At 48.0% G+C, this 26262-nt stretch overlaps 1 protein-coding gene across 3 annotated transcripts in view; it reads left to right on the plus strand.

Annotated features, from left to right (window-relative positions):
• EPHA1 (EPH receptor A1) overlaps window positions 1–26262 on the plus strand; it is a 71708-nt gene that overhangs the window by 14934 nt on the left and 30512 nt on the right. For 2 of the 3 annotated variants that reach the window (XM_050943424.1, XM_050943441.1), the window contains exons 3-4: window positions 14175–14450; window positions 19384–19774. In XM_050943424.1, coding sequence (XP_050799381.1) covers window positions 14175–14450; window positions 19384–19774 — 667 coding nt within the window. Of the gene's footprint in view, window positions 1–14174; window positions 14451–14980; window positions 15248–19383; window positions 19775–26262 lie in introns of those variants that run through there. The other variant, XM_050943431.1, reaches the window with a different exon arrangement.

Here is a 26262-nt window from a genome sequence, read left to right on the forward strand (position 1 = left end):
ACTCCTGCTCAATAGGCAGACACTGTCATTAGGGGAGATAGGGAGGCAGTGTGGGCTGTGCTGCCATTCCCTATACAGCTAAATACCAGCTCTGTGCCTATTTCATCATACCTAGACAGTGCAATTAATCAGCTTTCTCAGTATCTTCCTGAAATAAGGGCTTGCAGAGGCTGGCCATTTGGTAGCTCATTCCAGATAAGACTGAGATAATATTGATAGATTGCAGGGGAAATAACCTGTGAAAATTCTATACCTAGTATTTGTCTGTCCCCCAGCTGATGAGTCTGTCTCCATGTGGCTCTGTGTGGAAGAACTAGCTCAAGGGGTGTGTGTAGGTGTGGGGTTCACTAAGAAGTCCTGGGTGAAGTTGCCTCCTGTGACTCCACTTGGTGTTAATGTACGGGGCTTGTCCGGTTGGCAGCTCCTTCATCTGGACTAAGTTTGCAAGGAAGGTACAAAACCTGGGATAAAACACTGGCAGGTTTTTGTTTGACTTGCAAAATCAACAGCAACTGGCTGTGGAAATGGAAACACTTCTGCCTTCTCACTCTTCCACTCCTGCTGCTGCTCACCTGCACCAAGTGGGGGAATGCCAATGTTCTTCCTCAGAATAAATATTCAGCTCAGTGAAAAATGAACTGCCTTTGCCATGGGCTGGGGAGGCAAGAGGGGAGAATTCTCTCTACACTAAGGTACTCACTGTAGGGATGAGAGGAGGATTGACAGAAGCACAAGTTGGGAGTGGATGAAAGAGCCATAACTTGAGTTCTCTCTGGTAAATTGGTAATTATTGTGTCTTGGGCTAACTAACTTTGGAGATGAACTTAGAAGCCCAGGATACAGTCATTACCCCATAAACAAGAAGCGCTCAAGTTATCATCTAATTAATCCATTGCTATGAAGAAAAGAGCTGCAGTGGCACTCCTGCAAGGATACTGTGTTTCACCATTGGCACAGAATTTCAGTAGCTAATCCTGTACAAAAAAGGAGATGACAATGTTGTCTAGCAATTTCTGAGAGGTGATTAACCCCTTTATGGATATTTGTGCAACGTGCTTCTCGCTAGTGCTCTGTAATGGCACATTTCACTAAACTTCCTGTATAACCAGACTCCTCTGTCTTCTCCTGCTCTGTATTCTTCCAAGTGTACTGGAAAGTGTTTGCTTTCTTTTGTAATTGCTGACAATGTGCCTGACCCTGTATGAGACACACCATGGAAACCCTTTGCCCTGAAGAATGTGCTTCTTTTGAGGCTGTGTCTGATAGGCTGTAAGTGAACTCTTATGTAGTGCGCGTGTGGAATTTCATTAGTCCACATGCTGCACCCAGTACCACTCCAACAGGAGAGGTATCATAAACTGAAATTACAGGCAAAGTGGAGGTAAAATGCTCTAACACATGGGCACACAAGACTTTCCGTGTTCCGCTTTGGCCACAGGAATACCAGATCTCAGGATGTACACTTGGTATTGAGTCAGTCATGTTGTACCAGAGCAGCCACATGTGAAAATGAGTTTTCCATAGTAGCTTACAAATCCTAGAACAGTCACAGCTGGCTAACTGTAGATATTGCTAATAGCTTCAGGGTTGGATTTCTGTGGTTAATTCCTTCAGCGTTGAACCTGTTCCTGACATAGGCTACACCAGGGGTCTCAAACTCAAATGACCACAAGGGCCATATGAGGTCTAGTCCATTGGCCTGAGGGCTGCATCACTGACACTCCTACCCTCACTGCCCCAGGCTCTGCCCCCACTCCACCCCTTCCATGAGGCCCTGCCCCTGCCCTGCTTCTTCCCACCCCTTCCCTGCCCCTTTCCACCCCCTTCCCCAAAGTCCCCACCCCAACACTGCCCCTTCCCTGTCACCAGGGGGTACAGGAGGCATGCAGGATGCAGCAGGGGCTCAGGGCAGGGAGTTGGGTGGAGGAGGGGTGTGGGATCCGAGCTCCAGCCTGGCACCACTTACCTAGTATTACTTCCAGGCTTCCATCTTACTACCATAACAAGAACACTAGCTCCTTTCAGATCGCTGGTCCATAGTGAAGACATAAACTGCTAATGCACTAGTTGCACCATAGGGTGACCTTTTTATTTAACTTGCACTGGTCATTGTGGTGGCCAAGTCCATTAGAGACCTTTCCCACAACCAAATGGAAAAATATCCTCTTGCTCCTAGTCTAAATGATGGAAAAAGCAAGAGTGAACAAATGCCTCTTGGATGCTGATCCACAAAGGTACTCAGAGTTAGGTCCTAAATCTAGGGTTAGGTGCCTAAGACCCACTTTTAGGCTAGTCCTGCTGAACCAGTAGGTCCCTAAATTCACTTGGCACCTAACTTTTCAGGGTAAAAGTTCCCCTGGCGCCTAAGTTTTTGCCTCTGGGCATGCGTAATGCTGCCTCACTTTAGCCATCTGAACGCCTATCTCCCCTCTGATCCCCAGAGCAGTCCGTGAACCAGGGGAAAACATGCCCATCTTGCATATGAGGTCTGTTCTGATGAGGTGCTGCCTACTGGCTCAGGTCCCATTCAAAATTCACCAGCAGGAGGCACTGCTGCTCACTTTATAGTTTTTATCCCAGAGGTTAGCGCACTCACCTGGAATGTGGGAGATCTGGGTTCAATTCCTCCCTCTGCCTGAGGGAGAGAGAGGATTTGAAACATGGGTCTCCTACCTTTGAGGCAAGTGCTTTAACCACTGAGCTATGGGATATTCTGATATGGGATTTCCTTGATCTCTTCTGTTAAAGTTCCACCATGGTTAAATAATTAAAATATGATTAGAGAAGGCGGAATGAACATGGGGTCTCCCACCTCCCAGGTGGGTCCCCTAACTACTGGACTACAGAGTCACAGTCTCTCTCTGACCCAGTGACTGTTTCACTGTGAATAATTACTATTAAGTCAAAAACAGCTGTGTAAATGTTGCTTAGACATTGTGGCTCAGGCTGGCGCTCAGGCTCTGAAGCCACCAAGGCACATAGTGGGATATGTATGCAAGGCTCTTTCTCCTCTCTGAGGCGTGTTGGGGTTTTTTGATGGGGATGGGAGGTTGATCTTTGCCTGCAAAGTAGGCCAAAGTGGATCTATGTAGCAGGGGTAGATGTGTGTGTGAGAGAGACAGAGATCATGTGGGAAGGTGGTGAGGGACATTGTAGGTCAAAGTCAAGATGATCTGAGAGAACTCAGACTTGTCATGACAACTCGTTGGGCTTGGGCTATGACCTATTAGATAAGTTATCATTGTTCATCTAGACCTCTCCCTAGGCAGTTAACAGTGTTGAGTCCATTATCAAGTCTGATAGAAATTTGGTTTCTCAATTCTATTTTTGCCAAATAGAACAGAGCCTTTGCCTCTTTCCGGGGCTTAATTTATAATGAAAGAAGTGCTGTGGCTCAAGCATTTTTTTACACTCAGAACTGATGCAGCAAGCCCAGTGGTACCGGGGCTAATTAAGCACTGCCTCTTTCTAAGAGTGTTTGTTTATAGCTTTACCTGACCCTAGAGCTCAGGACACAATTTACATTTTCTGCACATACCATTTTGCAAATTTTTTTAAAATGGCAACAAAATTTCCAGTGTCTGTTTCCATTTGGCTCTTTATGCCTTTGTGGGCACCGCCCAGATATAATTTTTTGCACACAGTCTGTACAACTTGTGCTTATGTAGTTCCCATACCAGTCTTTCTCCCCCCCTACCTCCCCTCCCCCCACCCCCGGTCTCCACAGATCATGTTGTGGGCTTTTGGGAATGTAGAGAACTGTCAGAAAGCAAACTGTCTAACTTCTCTTAGAATATTGTGGGCTGCAGAGCTTGAGAATAGTGCCCTAAATTCCCCTTAATGGCATTATGCCACTCTGGCCCCATATCTGGGCCATGACCTGCTGACTCCCATGTTTTGAAGGGTGATCCTAATTCCACATCCATTCTTGATCTGCCTCCACTGTGATCATACCAGTTCTAGAATGTCTTTAAATCTGAATATATCCAGTGCTAGTCCTCAGTCAGTGAAAACAAAGGGCTGATCTCTTTACAAGTCTTACTTTCTGGCTCCATGTTGCTCTATGATCAGAATTTTCAGTATGCCTGTGTAGAGCAGTATTATGCAGTTCGTAGATACTAAGGCCAGAAGAGACCTCTGTGATCATCTAGTTCAGAAGTTTTCAAACTTTTGTACTGGTAATCCCTTTCACACAGCAAGCCTCTGAGTGCAACCCTCCCTTATAAATTAAAAACACTTTTTGATATATTTAACACCATTATAAATGCTGGATGCAAACCATTCGGGGTCCTGACCCCCAGTTTGAGAACCCCTGATCTAGTTTGACCTCCTGTATAACACAGGCCATAGGACTTCCCTGAATTAATTCCTCTCTGAACTAGGCTAGAGCCATATTTTTTTTAGAAAAACATCCATTCTCCATTTAAAAATTTCCAGTGATCAAAGTTAAATCATTAAATACCGTGTCTAAGGCTCTCCCAATTATTCACAATGGCCAGAGTTCAGATTCAAGACCAGTCTTCTCCAAAGGCTGCCTTTGCTGATTTACTGCTCAGCTCACTGCTAATAATCCCCTGAACAAATTTACCTCGCGGCGATTCTCCTGACGTAAAATCACACTTGCCCAGGGAAGCCCAAGCCTGTTGTGCTGCTTCTGCCTGTCTATGGGCACTAATGGTACTTTTGCTAAAATAGCTATCTTAAGAGCTATTCATTCACTTAGCACTCTGATGGTAACATTAAACCTGGTTTATCCTGGATTTGTCCTTTAGCTGACCAAATGCCTTTGGGCACAACAATGGCAAGAACTTGGCTCTCTTTCTGCATTGTTCTTAAGTTATTTAGCCAAGACTTGCTTAATTAGGAGTCTAAAGGTAGGTGCCTAAATAAGAGGGCTGATTTTTCAAAAGTATGGAGTACCCAATCACTTCTTTTGATCCCAGGTGGAGTGGGTAAGGTGCTTAGCCCTCTTTGAAAACCAGGTCCCTAATGTTAGGATGCTGTCTTGAAAATCTCGGCCTTGCTTCTAAAAACTCTTAAATGCTTCTCATGAGCTCTAATGCTCTCTGTAGGATCACAAAAGCATGATCTAGACTCACTGCTAAAATGGTCCTTTCTCTGTTTTTCCCTCTCTTCCTAAAGCAACATCAATTCTTTTCCTCATTGCCAACCTATGGTGATTGGAGCAATGGTAAAGAGTGTGGAGATGAAATGGAAAGATAACAACTGTATTAGAGGAGATTAATTCAATACCACCAGCAGGCAAGCTGGAAGGGCAAGTAGTTTAGAGTGATTGAGCCAAATTTCACCCACACAATTCTGCAAGGACATTGAATTAATAAGTATTGCATCAGAGGCACAAACTCTGATTGGCTGCTGATGTTCCAAGGACATGACACTGCTGCCTAGCAACTAGTGAGCTGATTAACCCTTTAATCAATGTTGCATACTTCACAGTTCGCTGAATTTAAATGTTGAACTGATTAATGGGGAAAATCGTGGGTGTTAATAGGTGATGGCTTCATTCTGCTTTGCTTTATCTATCAGGTCTAACTTGTGTAGGGTCTGTTGCCAGTTTCATTGTTATTTGTTTGCAGATGGCGAGAACTCGGTAGTTTTGTCCCAAACTTTGGGTAAAATTTTCAAAAGCACCTAAGGGCCTAAGTCATATTTGAAACTGTTCCCTTTGGGGTACACTTGACATTTGGGCTACAATAGAAAGTTTTGGAATTTCCCAAGCATATTTGTCACTGAAGCCCCCTTCCCCCTCCCCCCAAGCATCTTCCACGGGACTGTCATCCAGTCCATGGGAGTCTTTACATAGATCTCATTTTAGCTGAGTGTTGTCTGTAGCTGGACCATGGCCTTTCTTCACTTATCCTTGTAACTAACTTCCTGTGCTTTAGAACATATCTTTTTTAACCTTTCCAGCCACTGCCACCCTTCCCTTCCCTCAAACATGTATGCAGAATCACTAAGCCATCTTATGGTACTCATCTGAAATGCTGTACTTAAATACCTTGCCTGTGGCAAACAGTGCAGCGCAGTTGCTGGGCCTCATATTCAGAGATTCCTCGGCTAATAGAGACCATTGTGATCATCTACTCTGACCTCCTTTATAAAGCATACTCATGTATTTTCCAACAGACGCATGCAGGCATACAGCCATACTGTTTACTAGAGGTCGGCAACCTTTCAGAAGTGGTGTGCCGAGTCTTCATTTATTCACTTTAATTTAAGGTTTTGCGTGCCGGTAATACATTTTAATGTTTTTTAGGTCTCTCTCTATAAGTCTATATATTATATAACTAAATTAATGTTGTATTGTAAAATAAACAAGGTTTTCAAAATGTTTAAGAAGCTTCGTTTAAAATTAAATTAAAATGTTGATCTTAGGTCGCCGGCCCACTCAGCCCGCTGCTGCTCTGGGGTTCTGTTCACCTAGGCCAGCAGCAGGCTGAGCAGGGCCTGTGGCTGGGACCCCAGCTGGCAAGGGTCCAGCAGCCAGAACCCCAGACTTACAGCGGGTTGTGCGGGGCTGGCAGCTGGGACCCCAGACCAGCAGTGGCCTGAGTGGCTCAGCCCACTGCTGCTCAGGGGTTCCAGCCACCGGCTCCTGCCAGCTGGGATCCTGGCTGCCAGACCTGCTCACCCCGTTGCTGGTCTGGGGTCCCGGCCCTGCCCACATACAGTAGGTACCTACCTTCTCCCTGGTTCTGACCCATTCTCTTCCTCTCTCTGCACTAAGCTGAGGGTGAGAGTGCACTGAGCACAGGGCTGGGGGTGAAGGGTCTGGCCAGGAGCTAGAATGAGGGAGGAGGCTCAGGGTTGGGGCAGGAGGTTTGGGTGTGGGCAGCTCCCATTTGGTGTGAGGGGTGCAGGTGGGAATGTGAGGCTGTGTGTGCAGGAGCCCCTGTTTGGTGCTCAGGGTGGGGGTGGGGATGTGGGGGGTGCAAGAGTCAGGGTGTGTGGTGGGGGGTGCAAGAGTCAGGGCAGGGTGCGCTGGATATGTGTGGGGGTGCCAGAGTCAGGGCTGGGATTGGGGGGACAGTGAAGCAGTCAAGCAGAGGGCTGGATGTGTATGAGGAGGGTACATGGCTCAGGGCAGGGGCCTGGAGGGTATATGGAGCACAGGGTTCAGGGCAGAGGGCTGGGTGTGTGTGAGGGGGGGTCAGGGCAGAGGGCTGGGGGGATATGCCCCTATTCCACCCACTACCCCGCTTCCCAAGGCCCTGCCCCCACTTCTTCTCTGCAAACCTCAGGACTCTCATGCCCCATCCAACCCTCCCCTGCTCCCTGACTGGCCCCTCCAGAGACCCCCTGCCCCTAACCACCCTGCCCTGGATCCCACCCCCTATCCAACCCTCCCTGACCCCTGACTACCCCGCCCCTTATCCAACCCTCCTGGCCCTGGACCCCTTACCATGAGGCTCCTAGCAGCATGTTCTGCTCCGCGCAAAAGCAGACACGCTGCCCCATAGGAGCAGGCACCCCCGCCCCTCAGAGCACTGTGCACGCGATGGCATGGCTCCAGGGGAGGGGGGAGCGTGTCTGCCTCCCCGTGGAGCCAAACACTGCCCACGGGAGCGTGCAACCCCAGCCCCCAGAGCTCTGCACATGCGGTGGCATGGCTCCAGGGGAGGGGGAATGGCAGGGGAGGGGCTGGCGACTTGCTGCGCTCAGCTGGGCGCTCCAGCCTGGGAGCGTGGACCCCGCGGCTTGCTGCGCCAGGAGAGTGGGCCATTTGCCCACCCCTGCATTAGGGTGTGCCTGGGCACACCCAGCACACCCTGTGCACACACCCATGCTTCTGACCCCTTCCCCTGTGGGGGGCAGGCGGAGGGTGGAGAAGAGCGGGCTGGGCTGGGCAGGATTTTTAATGGCACGTTGCTCCAGCAGGCAGCAGCGTGCTGTTTAAAATTGGCTCACATGCCACCTTTGGCACACATGGCATAGATTGCCAACCCCTGCTGCATACAGAAAACCTTCCAAAAGCCTGTTTCAGTGTAATGAACTTGAAAAATACATCACAATGTTCCCATGTCTCCCATCCACCCACCCATCCCCATCCTCTACCTCATCATGTCTCCAGAGTTAAGTTCAAATCTATACCATTCTCAGTGTGTTTGCCTCAAATGGTGTATGACATTATGAAAAGCAGCAAAGAGTCCTGTGGCACCTTATAGACTAACAGATGTATTGGAGCATGAGCTTTCGTGGGTGAATACCCACTTCGTTGGATGCTAAAGTTCATGCTCCTATACATCTGTTAGTTTATAAGGTGCCACAGGACTCTGCTGCTTTTTGCAGATCCAGACTGACACAGTTACCCCTCTGATATATGACATTATAGTTATTGCCTCTCCCTGGGCTTTCCTGTTTCTCTTTATTCTTCATTTTCTTGCGCCATCAAAATATTCCAGCTTCAGTTTCTTCTGTCTCTTTCAATGTCACTAGTGAGACCTCATCTGGAATACTGTGTGCAGTTCTGGTCTCCCATGTTTAAAAAGGATGAATTCAATCTGGAACAGGTTCAGAGCAGGGCCGCCCAGAGGATTCAGGGGGCCTGGGGCCTTGGGGGTTGTGGGGCCCCCGCTTCGGCAGTAATTCAGCAGCGGGGGGGTCCTTGTGCTCTGGAACCTGCCACTGAAGTGCCCCGAAGACCCGCGGCCGAATTACCGCCGAAGTGGGACCCGCTGCCGAAGAGTTGGGTCTTCAGCGGTAATTCGGCAGCGGGGTTTTCTTCTGCCCCAGAGTGGAAGGACCCCCTGCCGCCGAAGACCCAGAGCAGAAGAAGCTCCGAGGGCCCAGGCCCCGCAACAGTTTTCCGGAGGCCCCAGAGTGAGTGAAGGGCCCTGTTCCAGTGCCCCTGAAAAACTTTTGTGGGTCCCCTGTGGGGCCTGGGGCAAATTGCCCTGCTGCCCCCCCTCTCCCCCCCCCCCCCCCCGGGTGGCCCTGGTTCAGAGATGGGCTACTAGGATGATCCGAGGAATGGAAAGCCTGTCTTATGAAAGGAGACTCAAAGAGCTTGGCTTGTTTAGCCTAACCAAAAGAAGGTTGAGGGGGGATATGATTGCTCTTTATAAATATATCAAAGGGATAAATATTAGGGAGGGAGAGGAATTATTTAAGCTTAGTACCAATGTGGACACAAGAACAAATGGATATAAACTGGACACTAGGAAGTTTAGACTTGAAATTAGATGAAGGTTTCTAACCATTAGAGGAGTGAAGTTCTGGAACAGCCTTCCAAGGGGAGTAGTGGGGGCAAAAGACATATCTGTCTTCAAGACTAAGCTTGATAAGTTTATGGAGAGGATGGTATGATGGAATAGCCTAATTTTGGCCATTAATTTGGCAATTGATCTTTGATTATCAGCAGTAAGTATGCCCAGTGGTCTGTGATGAGATGTTAGATGGAATGGGATCTGAGTTACTACAGAGAATTCTTTCCTGGGTGCTGGCTGGTGAGTCTTGCCGACATGCTCAGGGTTTAACTGATCACCATTTTTGGGGTCGGGAAGGAATTTTCCTCGAGGGCAGATTGGCAGAGGCCCTGGAGGTTTTTCGCCTTCCTCTGCAGCATGAGGCACAGATCACTTGCTGGAGGATTCTCTGCACCTTGAGGTCTTCAAACCTCGATTTGAGGACTTCAATAATTCAGACATAGGTTAGGAGTTTGTTACAGGATTGGGTGGGTGAGATTCTGTGGCCTGCACTGTGCAGGAGGTCAGACTAGATGATCATAATGGTCCCTTCTGGCCTTAAAGTCTATGAGTCAGGTTTGCAGTTATTTAACCTTTATGGTCTTCCTCTTTCCCCACTCCCACTACCTTGATCCCTCAACCTACTTTTCATCCATTCTTAGTCTCTGTATTGCTAAAACACAGCCCTGTGGTACCCATGGTTGCTCCTGGACCTCTATGGCAGGGAACATGACTAGTTTGTGCCAGTGAGAAACAGTCACTGTGACAAACTCTCAGCCTTAGCGATTGGTTGATTCCTGGTAAATTCCCACACAAACAGCAGCAGCTCACTGAACACTTCACAGACAAGGGACATAACAGTGAAATCCTTGCTGATCTTAAACACAAAAAAGAAGCCTACAAGAAGTGGAAGATTGGACAAATGGTCAGGGAGGAGTATAAAAATATTGCTCAGGCATGCAGGAGTGAAATCAGGAAGGCCAAATCACAGTTGGAATTGCAGCTAGCAAAGGATGTTAAGAGTAACAAGAAGGGTTTTTACGGGAACGTTTGCAACAAGAAGGTCAGGGAAAGTGTGGGCTCCTTACTAAATGAGAGAGGCAACCCAGTGACAGAGGATGTGGAAAAAGCTAACGTACTCAATGCTTTTTTTTGCCTCTGTCTTCATGAACAAGGTCAGCTCCCAGACTGCTGCACTGGGCAGCACAGCATGGGGAGGAAGTGACCAGCCCTCTATGGAGAAAGAACTGGGTCAGGACTATTTAGAAAAGCTGGACGAGCATAAGTCCATGGGACCGGATGCACTGCATCCGGGAGTGTGATTACAGAGCCATTGGCCATTATCTCTGAAAACCCATGACGATGCGGGGAGGTCCCGGATGAATGGAAAAAGGCTAATGTCATGCCCATCTTTTAAAAAGGGAAGAAGGAGGATCCAGGGAACTACAGGCCAGTCAGCCTCACCTCAGTCCCTGGAAAAATCATGAAGCAGGTCCGCAGGGAATCAATTCTGAAGCAGTTAGAGGAGAGGAAAGTGATCAGGAACAGTCAGCATGGATTCACCAACGGCCTGACTAACCTAATTGCCTTCTATGATGAGATAACTCCCTCTGTGGATGAAGTGAAAGCAGTGGACGTGTTATTCCTTGACTTTAGCAAAGCTTTTGATACAGTCTCCCACAGTATTCTTGCCCTCAAGTTAAAGATGTGTGGACTGGATGAATGGATTATAAGGTGGATAGAAAGCTGGCTAGATCGTCGGGCTCAACAGGTAATAATCAATGGCTCCATGTCTAGTTGGCAGCTGGTATCAAGCGGAGTGCCCCAAGGGTCGGTCCTGGGGCCGGTTTTGTTCAATATCTTCATTAATGATTTGGAGGATGGTGTGGATTGCACCATCAGCAAGTTTGCAGCTGACACTAAACTGGGAGGAGTGGTAGAAATGACGGAGGGTAGGGATAGGGTCCAGAAGGACCTAGATAAATTAGAGGATTGGGCCAAAATAAACCTGATGAGGTTCAACAAGGACAAGTGCAGAGTCCTGCACTTAGGACGGAAGAATCCCATGGACTGCTACAAACTAGGGACCGGGCGGCTAGCCAGCAGTTCTGCAGAAAAGGATCTAGGGGTTACAGTGGATGGGAAGCTGGATATGAGTCAACGGTGTGCCCTTGTTGCCAAGAAGGCTAGTGGCATTTTGGGCTGTATAAGTAGGAGCATTGCCAGCAGATCGAGGGACATGATCATTCCCCTCTATTCAACATTGGTGAGGCCTCATCTGGAGTACTGTGGCCAGTTTTGGGCCCCGCACTACAAGAAGGATGTGGAAAAATTGGAAAGAGTTCAGCAGAGGGCAACAAAAATGATTAGGGGGCTGGAGCACATGACTTATGAGGAAAGTCTGAGATTGTTTAGTCTGCAGAAGAGAAGAATGGGGGGGGGGAGGGATTTGATAGCTGCTTTCAACTACCTGAAAGGGGGTTCCAAAGAAGATGGAGCTTGGCTATTCTCAGTGGTAGCAGATGACAGAACAAGGAACAATGGTCTGAAGTTGCAGTGGGAGAGGTTTAGGTTGGATATTAGGAAAAACTTTTTCACTAGGAGGTTGGTGAAGCACTGGAATGGGTTACCTAGGGAGGTGGAATCTCCTTCCTTAGAGGTTTTTTAAAGTCAGATTGGGATGATTTAGTTGGGGATAGGTCAACTCTGATATTCTCTGATTCTCTGATTCTATAAACAGGACTAAGGGAAAGTCTACACTTAAAACTCTGCAGTGATGCAGCTGCACTGCCTTAGTGCTTTCATGAAGGTGTTGTAAGTTGATCGGACAGCTTCTCCCACCGACATATCTACCTCCTCTCAGGGAGGTGGATTAACTATGTCGATGGGAGAAGCTCTCCTGCTGACATAGCGCTATCTGCGCTGGATGTTAGGTGGGTATAAGTGCGTTTTTCAGGGGGTGTGGATTTTTCACACATCTGAGTGATGTAGTTATACCGATATAGGTCTGTAGTGTAGACCAGACCAAAGGAAGGAGCTACCCATAGCTGCTGCAGACTATCAGAATAAATAATGTATGATTTCCTGTGGAAAGGTGGCTTTCAAATAGCCAACATAATGCTGAATCTGAGCTTTATTCCACCAGTGTAAATCAGGAATGATTCCCCTGAAATTGATGGAGTTACATCAGTGGAAATGAGAGCCAAATTAGGTCCCTGGGTATAATAAGGCTGTGCAAGTTTCAGCAGCAGCAGCAGAATCTTTGTCTTTCAGATAAGACTTTGCTGCAGGTAATATGTATCTGTTACCAAAGTATAACTTCCTCCTGAAGAAATAATGGTTCGCCAACCCCTCCTGTGCTGCCTGCTGTATGAAAACTGTCCCCAAACCATCTCTTTATTATGGGGTCTCTTGTCTCTGCCTGTGTTTCCAGATGTTCATCAGATAGGTGCCATTGCAGCACCATGCTGGCTGAAAGGGTTAAACATTAATCATTTATGTAAGCAGTCTTCCAGTTTCCTTAAAAGAATTGAAACATATTTATGAAAAACAATAAGCAAGAGGAGAGTGTTTCTACAAGACCGCAACTAAACACATTAGTCTAGATTGTCACTGACAGATTTACACAATTAATAAACCATCCAGTAAATCTTTTGCTTTCTTTTGCAGCATAGAAAATGCTTATTTACTTTAAAATTCCCCATGATCTAGCTGTCAGCCCAGACGCTAACTGAATGGTGTGGCAGCTGTGTGTTTCCATGCACAAGGAGTAACCATATACTTTAAATGGGTTATTTTAGACTAGGATTAAGAAAGAAAGCCCTGTGATTGACCCTCCCACAATGAGATTCTGTGACAGACCCATGTCCTCACCCACTCTACTCTCCAAGCTGCTGTTGCCTTTATCGAGGGGGGATACGCTGGAGTCTGATACAATTTTCAGGGGCAGATGGGAGGCCCTAGACATACTCACTACATACCCATAGGTTTCAGTCAGGTTTGTACTTGGCACCGTGCAGTCGCTACCCATGCTGCCACAACTACACTGCTATTTATACTCATGCTAACTAAATGAGAGCCAGCATGAAGATGTGTACATAAGCAGGGTTATCACACCCCTAACTTGTTGTGTAGACATAGCCAATACCCAGTCTTGGTTTACAAATTGCCAGTGATGGAGATTACACCACAGATGTATTCCATATTATTCCAAAGGTGATTACCTTCATTGCTAAAATTTGGTGTTTTATTTCCTGTCTGAATTTTTCATGCTTCAACTTCCAGCCACAGGATCATGTTACACCTTTCTATGCTAGATCGAAGAGCCCATTATCAAATATTTGTCCATCTGTAGGTACTTTTAGACTGTGATCATTATTCATTAACCTTCTCTTTGTTTAGCTAAATAGACTCCAGGAGCTCAATCTCTCACTAGAAGGCATATTGTTTAATCCTTTAATAATTCTCATGGCTTTTCTCTAAACCCTCTCCAATTTATCAACATCCTTCTTGAACTGTGGACACCAGAACTGGACACAGCATTCCAGCAGTGATTGCACCAGTGCCAAATACAGCGGTAATATAACCTCCCTACTCCTACTTGAGATTCTCCTACTTATACATCCAAGGATCACATTAGCCCTTTTGGCCATAGCATTGCACCAGGAGCCCATGTTCAGGGGAAGTGGTGAGTCATTGTCAGCTAGACCTGAGTCAGACCCGGATTGCAGGTCATATTTATTGCTCCATGCTCACAGTGTTAAGGCAGGCTCAGAGCCTGAACCAGAAGCAGATTTTGTTCATTGTTCAAGGCCTTGAGGTTGCTCAGGATCTGAGTCCCAAGTCTGCAGAGACTTGGATTTTGTGGGTCTGTTTTATTGCATATTTAAGTGTCATATGTCTCTTCTCTGTATAACATGAGTTTGTTTGTGTGTGTTTTCATTTCTTTTCTTTTCCCCCTGGGAGCAGTGGAGCGAGGTGCAGCAGATGATAAACAGTACCCCCATCTACATGTACCAGGACTGCAGCGTGCTCTCAGAGGGCGACACTGATCACTGGCTCCGGACCAACTGGATCTACCGGGGTGAGGCAGCCTCCCGCATCTACGTGGAGCTAAAATTCACTGTACGTGACTGCAAGAGCTTCAAGGGTGAGGTAGTGACCTGCAAAGAGACCTTCAATCTCTACTATATGGAGTCAGAGCAGGACGTCGGCATCCAGTTCCGTCGCCCCCTGTTCACCAAGGTCAGTAGCAAAGGGGTTGGGGATCCTTTTGATCCCTCCGCCCCAACCTAAACAAGATGGGCTGGCCAGATGGGAGACCTCCAAGGAAATCAAGGGTCCCATAGAGAGCACAGGAAATGCTCTTTTGCTGCTGCCTCAGCATGATGGTCAGGGCCCTCTTTGCTGCAGGAGGTACCAATTGTCAAATGAGTTGTTGAATAGAGGGACTGAGAATATTTAATGTTGATGGTAATGCTTTGCATTTACTTATCCAAGGACTGTGAAGGGTTCTAACAAACATCATCATCCCCATGTTACAAATAGGGAAACTGAGACCAAGAGAGAACAAGTGACTTGCCCAAGGTAATAAAACAAGTCAGGACAGATAAAGAAATAGGACATAGGTCTCCTGATGCCTAATCCCCTGCTCTCATCACTGGTCAGAAAAGAGTGCATGGCATTTTCTTTGAGGGTGGAGGCAGTGGTCTCATTGGTTGGACCAAATTCTTATTTGTGTCACTACACTCTACCGCCCTATGTTTCTCTTGCAGTTTCAGTTGGATATGGTACTTGTTGTCCCTTCTGCCCCAAAAGCAGCTGAATTCCAGTGAAGAGACTCTCAGCTTTCCTGTAAACAGTCTCGCATAATCAAGGCCCAGTGTGTTTTATGGCAAGCCATAGACTTATATTCTTTGGCAGTCCTCCCCTCTTCATTCTCAGCAACACATCGTGATAAATTCTTCTTGAAATTTCTGCAGAAGCTTCTAGTAAACTCAAGCCCAGAAAGTTGCACTGAATTAAACAGGAAAATGAAAAATGCAAGTATCTTGTAACTTAATTTGGGTTATTTATTTTGATATTAAATTCATGTTTTTCTATTCATTCCCGCTGCCCTCACTTTCTGGAGATTTAGGCAGTTGGGGATTTTGATAGGTAAGAGGAAATTGGGGCTTCCAGTACTAAAGAGAAGGAGATCATCATCACCCAACTCTTATTCATAGATTACAAGGCCAAAAGGGACCGTTGTGGCCTCCTGTATAACACAGGCCTTTGAACGTCCCCAAAATAATTTGTAGAGCAAACCTTTTAGAAAAAACATCCAGTCTTGATTTTAAAATTGTCAGTGATTGACCAAGATCCTTGATAAATTGTTCCAGTGATTAATTACCCTCACTGTTCAATTTACATCATATTTCCAGTCTGAATTTGTCAAGTTTCAGCTTCCAGTCATTGGATCATATTATCTCTTTCTCTGCTAGAATGAAGACCCTATTATCAAACATTTATTCCCCATGTGGATCCTAATAGACTGTAATCAAGTTACTCCTTAACTCTTGGTTAAATAGATACACTCAAAGATCTCAATCACTATAAAACTGGTTTTCCAATCCTTTAATCTTTCTTGTGGCTCTTCTCTGAATCCTCTACAATTTACCAACATCCTTCTTGAATTGTGGGCACATCTGGACCCATGGAAAAGAAGCCCTCAAGGAATTCCACCATGATTTTAACAATTTCCATCCCACCATCAACCCGAGCCTAGACCAATCCACAAAAGCAGTCCATTTCCTAGACACTACTGTGCTAATAAGCGATGGTCACATAAACAGCACCCTATACCGGAAATCCACTGACCACTATACTTACCTACATGCCTTCAGCTTCCATCCAGGACTCACCACACGATCCATTGTCTACAGCCAAGCTCTAAGATACAACCGTGTTTGCTCCAATCCCTCAGACAGAGATAAACATTTACAATATCTCTGTCAAGCATTCTTAAAACTACAATACCCATCTGCTGAAGTGAAAAAACAGATTGACAGAGCCAGAAGAGTACCCAGAAGCCACTTACTACAGGACAGGCCCAACAAAGAAAATAACAGAAAGCCACTAGCCATCACCTACAGCCCCCAACTAAAACCTCTCCAGCGCATCATCAAAGATCTACAACCTATCCTTAAAGATGATCCCTCACTCTCACAGATCTTGAGAGACAGGCCAGTCCTTGCTTACAGACAGCCTCCCAACCTAAAGCAAATACTCGCCGGCAACCGCACACCATACAACATAAACACTAACCCAGGAACCTATCCTTGCAACAAAGCCCGATGCCAGCTCTGTCCACAAAGCTATTCAAGTAACACCATCATAGGACCTAATCACATCAGCCACGTCATCAGGGGCTCTTTCACCTGCACATCTACCAACGTGATGTATGCCATCATGTGCCAGCAATGCCCCTCTGCCATGTACATTGGCCAAACCGGACAGTCTCTACGCAAAAGAATAAATGGACACAAATCTGACATCAGGAATCATAACATTCAAAAACCAGTGGGAGAACACTTCAACCTCTCTAATCACTCAGTGATAGACTTGAAGGTGGCAATTTTACAACAAAAAAACTTCAAAAACAGACTCCATGGATAGATTGATGACCTCGAATTAATATGCAAATTAGATACAATTAACTTAGGTTTAAACAGAGACTGGGAATGGTTGGGTCATTACACTAATTGAATCTATTTCCCTATGTTAAGTTCTCTTCACATCTTCTATGAGTCATCTCAATTATCACTTCAAAGGTTTTTTTCTCCTGCTGATGATAGCTCATCTCAATTGATTGGACTCTTCCAATTGGTATGCATACTTCCACCTTTTCATGTTCTCTGTATGTATAAATATCTCCTGTCTGTGTGTTCCATTCTATGCATCCGAAGAAGTGAGCTGTAGCCCACGAAAGCTTATGCTGAAATAAATTTGTTAGTCTCTAAGGTGCCACAAGTACTTTTGTTCTTTTTGCTGGCACAGAACTGTATACACTATACCAGTCATGGTCACACCAATGTCAAATACAGAGGTATCATAATGTCTCTGCTCCTGCTCGAGATTCCCCTGTTTAAGCATCCCAGGAACACATTAGCTCTTTTAACCGTAGCATCACACTGGGAGCTCATGTTCAGCTGATTATCCACCACAAGCCCCAAATCTTTTTCAGAGTTACTGTTTCCCAAAGCAGAGTCCCACATCCTGTGGGTATGGCTTATGTTCTTTGATATCTACCATGTTTCATCAGTAGATCTCAAAGCACTTTAAAAAGAAGGACAGTATCATATTCCCATTTTACAGATGGGGAAACTGAGGCACAGAGTGGTGAAGAGGGTTGCTGAAGGTCACCCAGCAGGCCAGTGGCAGAGCTGGGAATAGAATCCAGGTCTCTTGAGTCCCAGTCCGGTTTTGTATTCACTAGGCAACACTCCCTGCATCTCCTCTTTCCCTCCCTCTTGGGGCAGAGGCAGAAGTGATTTGAAATTTTTTTTGTGGAATTTTAACACCTACCTCTTTACAACCAGTTTTACGGCAACAGCTGTCCTAACTCCCCACCCCTCACATCTGCTGTTGCTCCATCCAAAGATAGCAGTTGAGCCCACTTGAAGTTTCTGGTGAGCTGATTGCCAATTAACTGCAGAGATGTTTCAGGCTGGGGTTTTAAGAGGAGTCTAAGGCCTTGTCTACACTAAAGGGAAAAGTCAATCTAAGCTACGCAATTTGAGTTACGTGAATAGCATAATTCAAATTGACGTAGCTTAGATCTACTTATACTACGTGACGGCAATGGGAGACACTCTCCCATCGACTCTCCTTACTCGTCTCGATCAGGTGGAGTACAGGAGTTGACGGGAGAGCGATCGGCAGTCGATTTAGCAGGTCTTCACTAGATCGACCGCTGTTGCATCGATCGCTGCAACATTGATCCTCCTGTAAGTGTAGACAAGCCCTAAGGGAGTTAGGTGTCAAACTCCCAATGACTTCAGATTTGCCTCAAAAGCCTGTGTGCAGAAGTGATGCCCATCTAGCCAGGGACTGGAAACACACCCATTGTCCCCTATGGATTATATCAACAGATGGGAAATATCAAAGGCACATGCAGGACTGCTCACAAGCACTGGACAGATGAAGAATTGTCAGCAGCAGTTTATTCAACATATAATTTCAACTAAACAAATCCAAAGACTATCACTGTTTATTAGTAGACAAATTGATAACAGAAAAAGAAACAATCCACCCCAGAAGAATGACTTCTTGCTGTAGTTTGTAAGTGTGCTGTGGCAGTGCCCAAAGGCCAACTGAGATCAGGGCCTGTTATACTAGGTGCTGTACAAATAATGAATCAGTCACATGGCTCTTGAAGAGAAGCTAAGTGCAGAGCTGGGAGGAAAGAATAGAAATGAAGCTTGTGAGGCAGATGGGGGACGTCCATAGGAATTATATAAAATGAGGGAAACAATGGAGAATGAGTGCACTGGTTTGATGTGTTCATGCTTAGTCATCCACATGCAAAGATGGGCAGATCCTGGAGTCCAGAGCATCAGGGCTACGGAGAGGCCATAGAGAAAGGAGTTACAGTGAAGGCTATAACAGGGCATAGGTTTTCTTCCCCCACACTTGATCCTTGATCACTGCAACAACCCTTCAGACTCTCTTCTTATAGTGTCCACTCCATAGAATTTATTCAAGTTACCTCCACCAACACTTGTGCAGTGCAGTAACAGCAATTATAATATCTATATCCCTATTACCTGTTTTTCAGGGCCCTGAAAGGAAAAGAGACCTCCTTTTCTTGGGATCAGCTTCAGTCTGGGCATAGCTAGGCCTGTCCTCCCCTCCTGCTAATGCTTCCTTCCTGCCTTTTATCAAGAGAGTCAGCTGATGAGCCAGTTAGTTCCTTCACTCACCCAGATTCCCCATCTAATTAGATAATTCCTCTATTTTCCTCAATAAACTGTCACTGGGGAAACTAATTGAGGCTACAGGGATCAGAGTGCTGGCCCATCTATTAGGCATCAGCACTTTTGTCACAGGGGCTTTGGGGTGAAAGATGCATAACAAATGTAACCTTGGAGGAAGATCTTCCGGTGCCATAGATCTTGATTCTTCCTCTTCTTTTCAGGTCAACACAGTGGCAGCAGATCAGAGTTTCACAAGCCGGGACATTGAGTCAGGCGTTATGCAGCTGAATGTGGAAGTGTGCCCCATACGGAAGCTGTCTCGGCGCGGATTCTACCTGGCTTTCCAGAACTCTGGGGCTTGTGTGGCTCTGGTCTCTGTCCGGGTATATTACAAGACCTGCCCAGAAACAGTGGTGGGACTGGCCCACTTTCCAGAGACACTGGCAGGCTCAGAGGGGCTCACAGAGGTGTCAGGGGTCTGTGTAGAGGACGCAGCCGAAGAAGCAGGTTTCCCACCCAGGATGCATTGCAGTGCTGATGGGGAGTGGCTAGTGCCAATGGGCCGGTGCCTGTGTGCTGTTGGGTTTGAGGAGGCTGACAGAAGCTGTGTAGGTAAGTGTGGAAGGGGACAGTCAGGTGCAAGGGGAATGATGGAGAGATGGAGATCTGGGCAGTGATACAATCCAGCAGTGTTTGCAGGGGGGTGAGAGGTGAGTTATAGTCACCTGACCAAGAGCTGCCCTAAATGCATTTGACTTTGCTACTGTCTCTCTCTGTCTGTCCCCATCTCTCATCCCTGCTGGCTGTGACCTGTCTGTCTCTCAGCGATTCAGTTATTCTCTCTTTATTTCTCTCTTTTATTCCTGTCCCTGTCAGGCGTAACAGTTGCACACACTCTTCCACTCCCTCTTGGTCTCCTTCCAGCAGCACTTCAGGTCTGGAGCTGGTTTCTGGGAGCTGTAAGTATATGAATGACACTGACTCACTCAGCAACTGGCTCCCAACTCTTAAATGGCAGCCTTGTTCTCTGGGGTGCAGCAGCTAGGTCAGGATAGAGCAGATGGACAGATCAGCTCCTTTGTTCCCCATGGCCAGGAACTTGGGTGCATGGATGGGAAGGGTCAGAGCTCCTCCTGTATTGTGCAGACTCATTCCCTGAGTGGAAGAGAATTCTGCTGTGTTGGAGAATGAGTATAGCGGCCCCTGCACGGCCCAGCTCAGCATTCAGGCAGAACGAGCGCATGAGAGACCATGGGCACACCCACTGTATTGGAGGGGAGTGCTTGGCAGACTGAATTGGGCCCATCATAGAAGTAGATTGAGTCTCCCCTTGGCAGCAAGGGCAGAGAAGGTGCTGGTAGACCGTCTTCCAGCCTGTAGCAGCTGGGAGAGAAAGAGGATGTGTTGAGCCTATGTGGATGGCACATTGCTGATCCTATATTGCTCATGGGGGTGGTGACTGTGCCCAGGCAGTTACAGGGCCCACAAGTGATACATTCCTGCTCATGTGCTACATAGTTGCAGCTAAGGGAATGAAGAGGAAAGGGAGAATTGATGGGAGCCTAAGTGCACAGGGAGTCAGGCAATCCACAGTGGATTCTTAGGGGTCTGTAGGGGCCTTGAGCGATTCCCTGTCTCCCTGCCTTGCTCTCCCTCTGTTTGCTGCACTGTGGGGACTTGATCTCTGTTTGGATTGCTGATGCCTCTCCACTTCAGCCTTGCTCTGGGAGCTGATGAAGGGTTAAGGGAAACTTCCAGCATGAGATCTCTGCCCCTCCCCTTTGCTCTCCTTCAATGGCCCAGCCAGTTTTTCCACTTAGCTGTTGCTACTGAATTCTCCCCACCCTCCTGGGAGCTGAGCACACTCTCCTGGGAAGGGGCAGGGAATCCATCATGCCTGGGCTGGTTCTCACCGCTACCATGAAGTGGAATGGCCTCCAGGTCCTGGCTACTCCCCCTCCCAACCCAAATATAGCTGAAGCCAGATGTGTCCTCCAAAGGGACAGCAGGGATCAGGGTAGTTGCCCCGAGGGCGGAGGGTGGGGTTTGTTTGAGGGAATGGCAAAGCCTGAAGTGGCTTCTTGTTGGTGGATACAAAGAAGGAAGGGTAGGTCTAGGGCACCTGTTTGTCTTCCCACATCTCCATTCCAGCTGATTTCCAGTGGCAAGGGGCCAAGTGCTATGCAAAGGATCAGAACTAATCTAGATCTCTTGCTGAACCCACCCAGTGTGGCAGAGGCAGGGATCGGGGTCTGACCTTTCCCTTTGGAAGGAGGCAGGGTCCAGATCAGAGCTCTGTCCTGGCATGGGGATGAGGAGGACTCAACTCTGGCTTTTGTCCTCTGATGGGAAGAGGGCTAGAAAGCCGGGGAGAGTCTTTCACTGGGATGGGATGGGATGGAATGAGAGTGGGGGGAGATCCAGCTGTGACCGGTACCCTCTGATAAGGGAGGAGGGCATTGCAAGGAAGACATCTCTGACCTTTGCCTTGGAATAGGAGGATGAGGAGGGATAGTAATTGGAGTGTGAGGGGGTCCCATCTGTGCACTAGTTCAGAAAACTGCTGGGTGACTTTTCAGGTACCGATATTAGAGTGTAAAGCCTTAAGGGACCTAAGCCTAGGCACCTCACCCCCTTGCACTCACCATAGATCTATGCTCATGTGGGGATAGACGGCTCTGCATCCCAAAGATGTTGCTTGTGGGCACTGGTGGCATAGCTTTCCCAGTGGCCAGCCTGTACCTCTGGCATTAGCTCCTTGCGGTAATACAATTAATTATGAAGGTGCAGGATGCCTCTCTTTGCCCAAGCCTTCCAAACCAGTTGGGTCCCCTGGTTTCCTAGCTGGCTGGCAAAGCAGCAGGGAGTATGTGGGTTGGTCTCTTATTACTGAACTCTTGATTGTCTCAGCTTACTCTTTGTAAGGTGCCCAGTCACCCTAGTGACGTGCACCAAATAAATACTTGTAATAATGATGAATGAAGGGCAGGGCAGCCGGCTCTGATCTTTGCCCTCAGGAAGGCGGTCCTGGTCTTTTGCCTTTTGCAGAACCTGTTTTCCCCATTTGATTCCTTCGGACTTTAATTCCAAACAACAAAGCTGCCCAAACGCTATGGGGGTGCACTGGGAAGGCAGGGAGAACAGGCAGTTGGGGATGAGGAGGAGGGGCAGGGTACAGGAAGTCTGGGAATGGCTCAGCTGACGTCTCTAACGGGGAGTCACCTCCCACTCTGGGTGCACTGAGGGCAGAGACTCTCTGTTCCTCTTCCTGTTTGATGAGCCCACAGAGGCCTTGTTAAAGATAATTGCTGGGTGGGACGTGGCGGCAGCGATGGCAACAGCGCTCTGGGCCAGTCCCACACTCTGTACCGCCCACACAGGGGAGGGGTGCCTCATTTTCTGCTAATGTGGCGGGGTCACCCCAGTTTGTATCTGATTTATTTGAAACTTGTTCCCTTCTCATATCCTCCTTCCACATGTGAATCAGAATTCTCAGCTCTGGATGGGGACCTGGCACAGCTGCCCCCCAGACAGAGGCAGGGGAACCTTGCTTTGAATGGGGGGCAAGGTTTGGGGCTGGCATGTGTGCCAGGGAGTTTGGGGTGATAGGGGTGGGAGGGCAGCAGTGGGGCAAACTCTCACCTGGGCCTCGGACACAAATGGTAAGTCGAGGAAATGGCACAGTTAGAGCGGCTGCAGCAGCTCAGTATCGCTCCCCGCCAGCCCCCTAGAGCAGCCCCTCACCCACCTTCCTGCTCCCACCCCACCTGCTGCTTTTAGACTACCTGCAGAGGTTCCTCCCCTGGAGTGGAAACAGCTCTCACCACATCCCTGAAATGACATGGCTCTGGCCACCCCATCCCACCTAACCTATCTCCAGCCCCCACCTCTCTCCTCTGCACCAAGGGAGCCCAGGCTGCCCCTTCTCACAATGCATCCTCCCCAGGGACAGAGGAAATATTGTGGGGACCAAAACATACATCAGGTCTCACAATATTTCCATTGCTGCGGCACTAGCCTGTCTTCCTCCCCTAGTTCTGCCACCCCTACCACCTTGCTTAACCCTTTCCTGGCATCCAGCCACCCCAGCCCCCAGGGGCGGTGTGTGCAGGGGTCCCTGAGGACACCTGTAAGGGAAGCAAACTTCCACATTCTGTGCTGCAGTAAGAATCTGCCTTCCTGGTGTGGTGCTGCCCCTTGCTGGCACTTGTTACCATTGCACCTTCCATCTCACCTGGGTTCATTCCCTTCTCTCCAGCTGGCTCGATGTGGTGACATAATCCTGTCTGTCTGGCATGCCTCTACCCTGTTAGAGCCTGGGTGTGTTCCCTCCCCTGCTCTTCAGCACACCCTCCACAGGCTCATGCTAAAATTTCCCACCTTGTTTTCATACCTTTAGAAGCAGCAGCCCGCTCTGTCTAGCTAGGTGGTCCTCATCCAGGGCCATCATTTCAGAAAAATGCAGGGAAGGAGAGGAGAGTGCCAGCATCCCTGCTTCCGCCTTCCCGCTGAGGCCGTGGCAGCTTGTGGGGGGTTAGTGGGCTGGTCCCATCCTGGTGGAGGGTGGGGAAGTAGCTGGCTGGTCCTATCCTGAGGAATGGGCAATGACGGGGCGGAGGGGGTCCTCACAAATGGTTGGCCTGGCACAAGGATTAGGGTCCAGCTTGCTCCATGCTCAGTTCTGGCCGTGGTTGCTGTTGCTTCCTGTCTGGCTGGTAAGACAGAGACTTTCTGTTCCTCTTCCTGTTTGGCCAGGCCCAGACGCCCTCTGTCATGACACAGGGACAACTGGACCAAATCTGCCGCCCTCAGCACCAACCTAAAAGTCTGGGAGCTGGGGGAAAGCAAGATCAAATGCCCTTTCTGCCACATACCAAATGATGCTTCATCTCCACCCATTGTCTTCTGATGGGCTTGCCAACTGTCACCAACACCAGCCATGCTGGGCAGGAGAGAGGAGAACAGTGGTACATGAGGAAATACATCAGGACAGCGTAAGGGGAGGATATAAAAACACACTCATGCCACTCCTTGGCTGTAGCACTTGGAATCCCCTGGAGGCTGTTGCTTCACCAGGCCCTGTCCAATCCTGACAGCCCACCTAAAGTCCTTGCCACCTGGGGAAGGGGGAGAGAGACCCCCAAAGCTGCTTGATGGCAGGATTGCTGCAGGTGACGAGAGGATGCAGATGATATTGCGGGATAAGTGAGAGTTCAGAGGGAAGGAGGAAGTCAGGGCGGAGGAAGTCAGGTTTCTGGGGTAAAGTCAGAATGTAGAGTGGGTATCCCCTGAAGTGGTTGTTCTCCTCACTTGGTTTCCCCATTTAGCCCTTGCTCCCCCTAGCAGCAGGGACTGGGTATATATCCCTCTCTACATACCTGGCAGGCGGTGTGGTTCAATAAGCATGAGGAGACCTGAGTTCCATTCCTGGCTCTGCCACTGACTTGCTTGCAACTTTGGTAAAGTTACTTCCCCTCTGTTCTTCAGCTTCCTGTCTGTCTGGTGGGGTGATAGTGCTGCTGCTTCCCCGGGTTTGTAAAGGGTTTCAAGGTCCCTGGGGAATAAGCATTACAAAAGTGCTTTTGTCCTTCCAGTGCACGAACAAGAGGAGGTCTGTAGGGTTGGGTTGAGAGTTGTATGCTGAGAGGGTTGCCCCTTTTGCGGTGTTAGTGATCTGACTAGGGTTTGCTTAGAAGGGTTTTATTGTCGTATAGATTTTTGGGGCTCGGGCTGGAGGCTGGGGTCTAGGATCCTGCATGGTGGTCCCAGACCTCATTGTGTAATGATACAGCTCCCAAGCCCAAGCCCCATGAGCCTGAGTCAGCTGGCATGGGCCAGGCGCAAGATTTTAATTGCAGTGTAAACATACCCATAGATGGCTTCCTGGCCTGAAGCAGACTTTTTCAATTTGCTGACAAAATCAGAACATTTTCGGAGCTGAATATTTTTTCAGTTCGCTGGCTGAACTGACAAATCAGTTATTCATTCAGCCCTTGCCAGGGTTCCATGCTCGATTCTTCTCTAGATCTGTCAGCACTCTTTAATACCACAGGGCATGTAATTTTGTTGATTCAGCTACAGATCCTGGCCAGTAAAGATGGGCTCACACTTGAATGGTTCTGCTTTTTCCTGAAAGATGACAAGAGAGTGCTGTTGGGCAAGTGCTTGCACGTCCTCAGTGGTTCCCTCTTCCTGCACTCTGCAGGCTTCACTCTTTGTAGCTTACCTGCTCGATGTGTATCCACAGCTGATGGGTGAGGCTGTGATACTCTTTGGGTCATGATACCACTATTATGCGACTGACATGCAAGTCTGTGTCATCAGACCTGAATAGTGTGGTCTGCCTGCTCTCCCTGGCCAGACAAGGGGTGGATGGAAATAAAAGGCTGAGGCCCAGTCCAGTGGTGTCAGATGTTAGGGAGAAGCCTGAATTTGTGGCAGAGAGAGTGCCTGACCCTGTTGTTGAAGGGGGTATGCCTGCCCTTTGTCAATGAGCTCCTGGATCCTGGAAACATTGTTGGGTCGCTAAACTGCTCCCCAGTTTCCAAATAGCATTGGTGGCATGGAGCATCTCTTTCCATCTCCTTTGAGTCAGATGATTACAGTCATTTCTCTGGTGCAAACCTCACCACGGTAACCCATGCCTGTGACCTCCCTATTGGGTGACTGCAAGTGCTCTTCGTTGGGCTTCCCTAGAAGACTCCTGAGATGCTACAACCAATGCAGAATACAGCTGCCCCCTGACTTAGTGGTTTTGGCCATAGGAAGCGCATGGCACATCTTTTTTGAAGTCTACACTGGCTTCGTGTCCAGCTGCATCCAAGTGTAGTCCAGGGTGTTGACATTGATCTAGAAATTCCTACATGCCCCGAGGCTAGCTAGGCAATGCATTGCTACAGCAGTCAAGATCAGCAAGGCCACCCATGCTCACAGTCCCTAGACTTAAATCCATGGTGTCAGTGGGCACCCCTCATTGTTATGGATTTCCCAGCCCAAAGAGAAACCCTGTATGTCCAGTGAGACTTTTATTTTACATTAAGGGAAACAAGCAAATAAGAAAGAACAAAAGGAAGGTCTTCATGGGAATGTGGCATTTTTTT

Source organism: Gopherus flavomarginatus, chromosome 1 (genome assembly GCF_025201925.1).
Source record: "Gopherus flavomarginatus isolate rGopFla2 chromosome 1, rGopFla2.mat.asm, whole genome shotgun sequence".
Classification (NCBI taxonomy): Eukaryota; Metazoa; Chordata; order Testudines; family Testudinidae; genus Gopherus; species Gopherus flavomarginatus.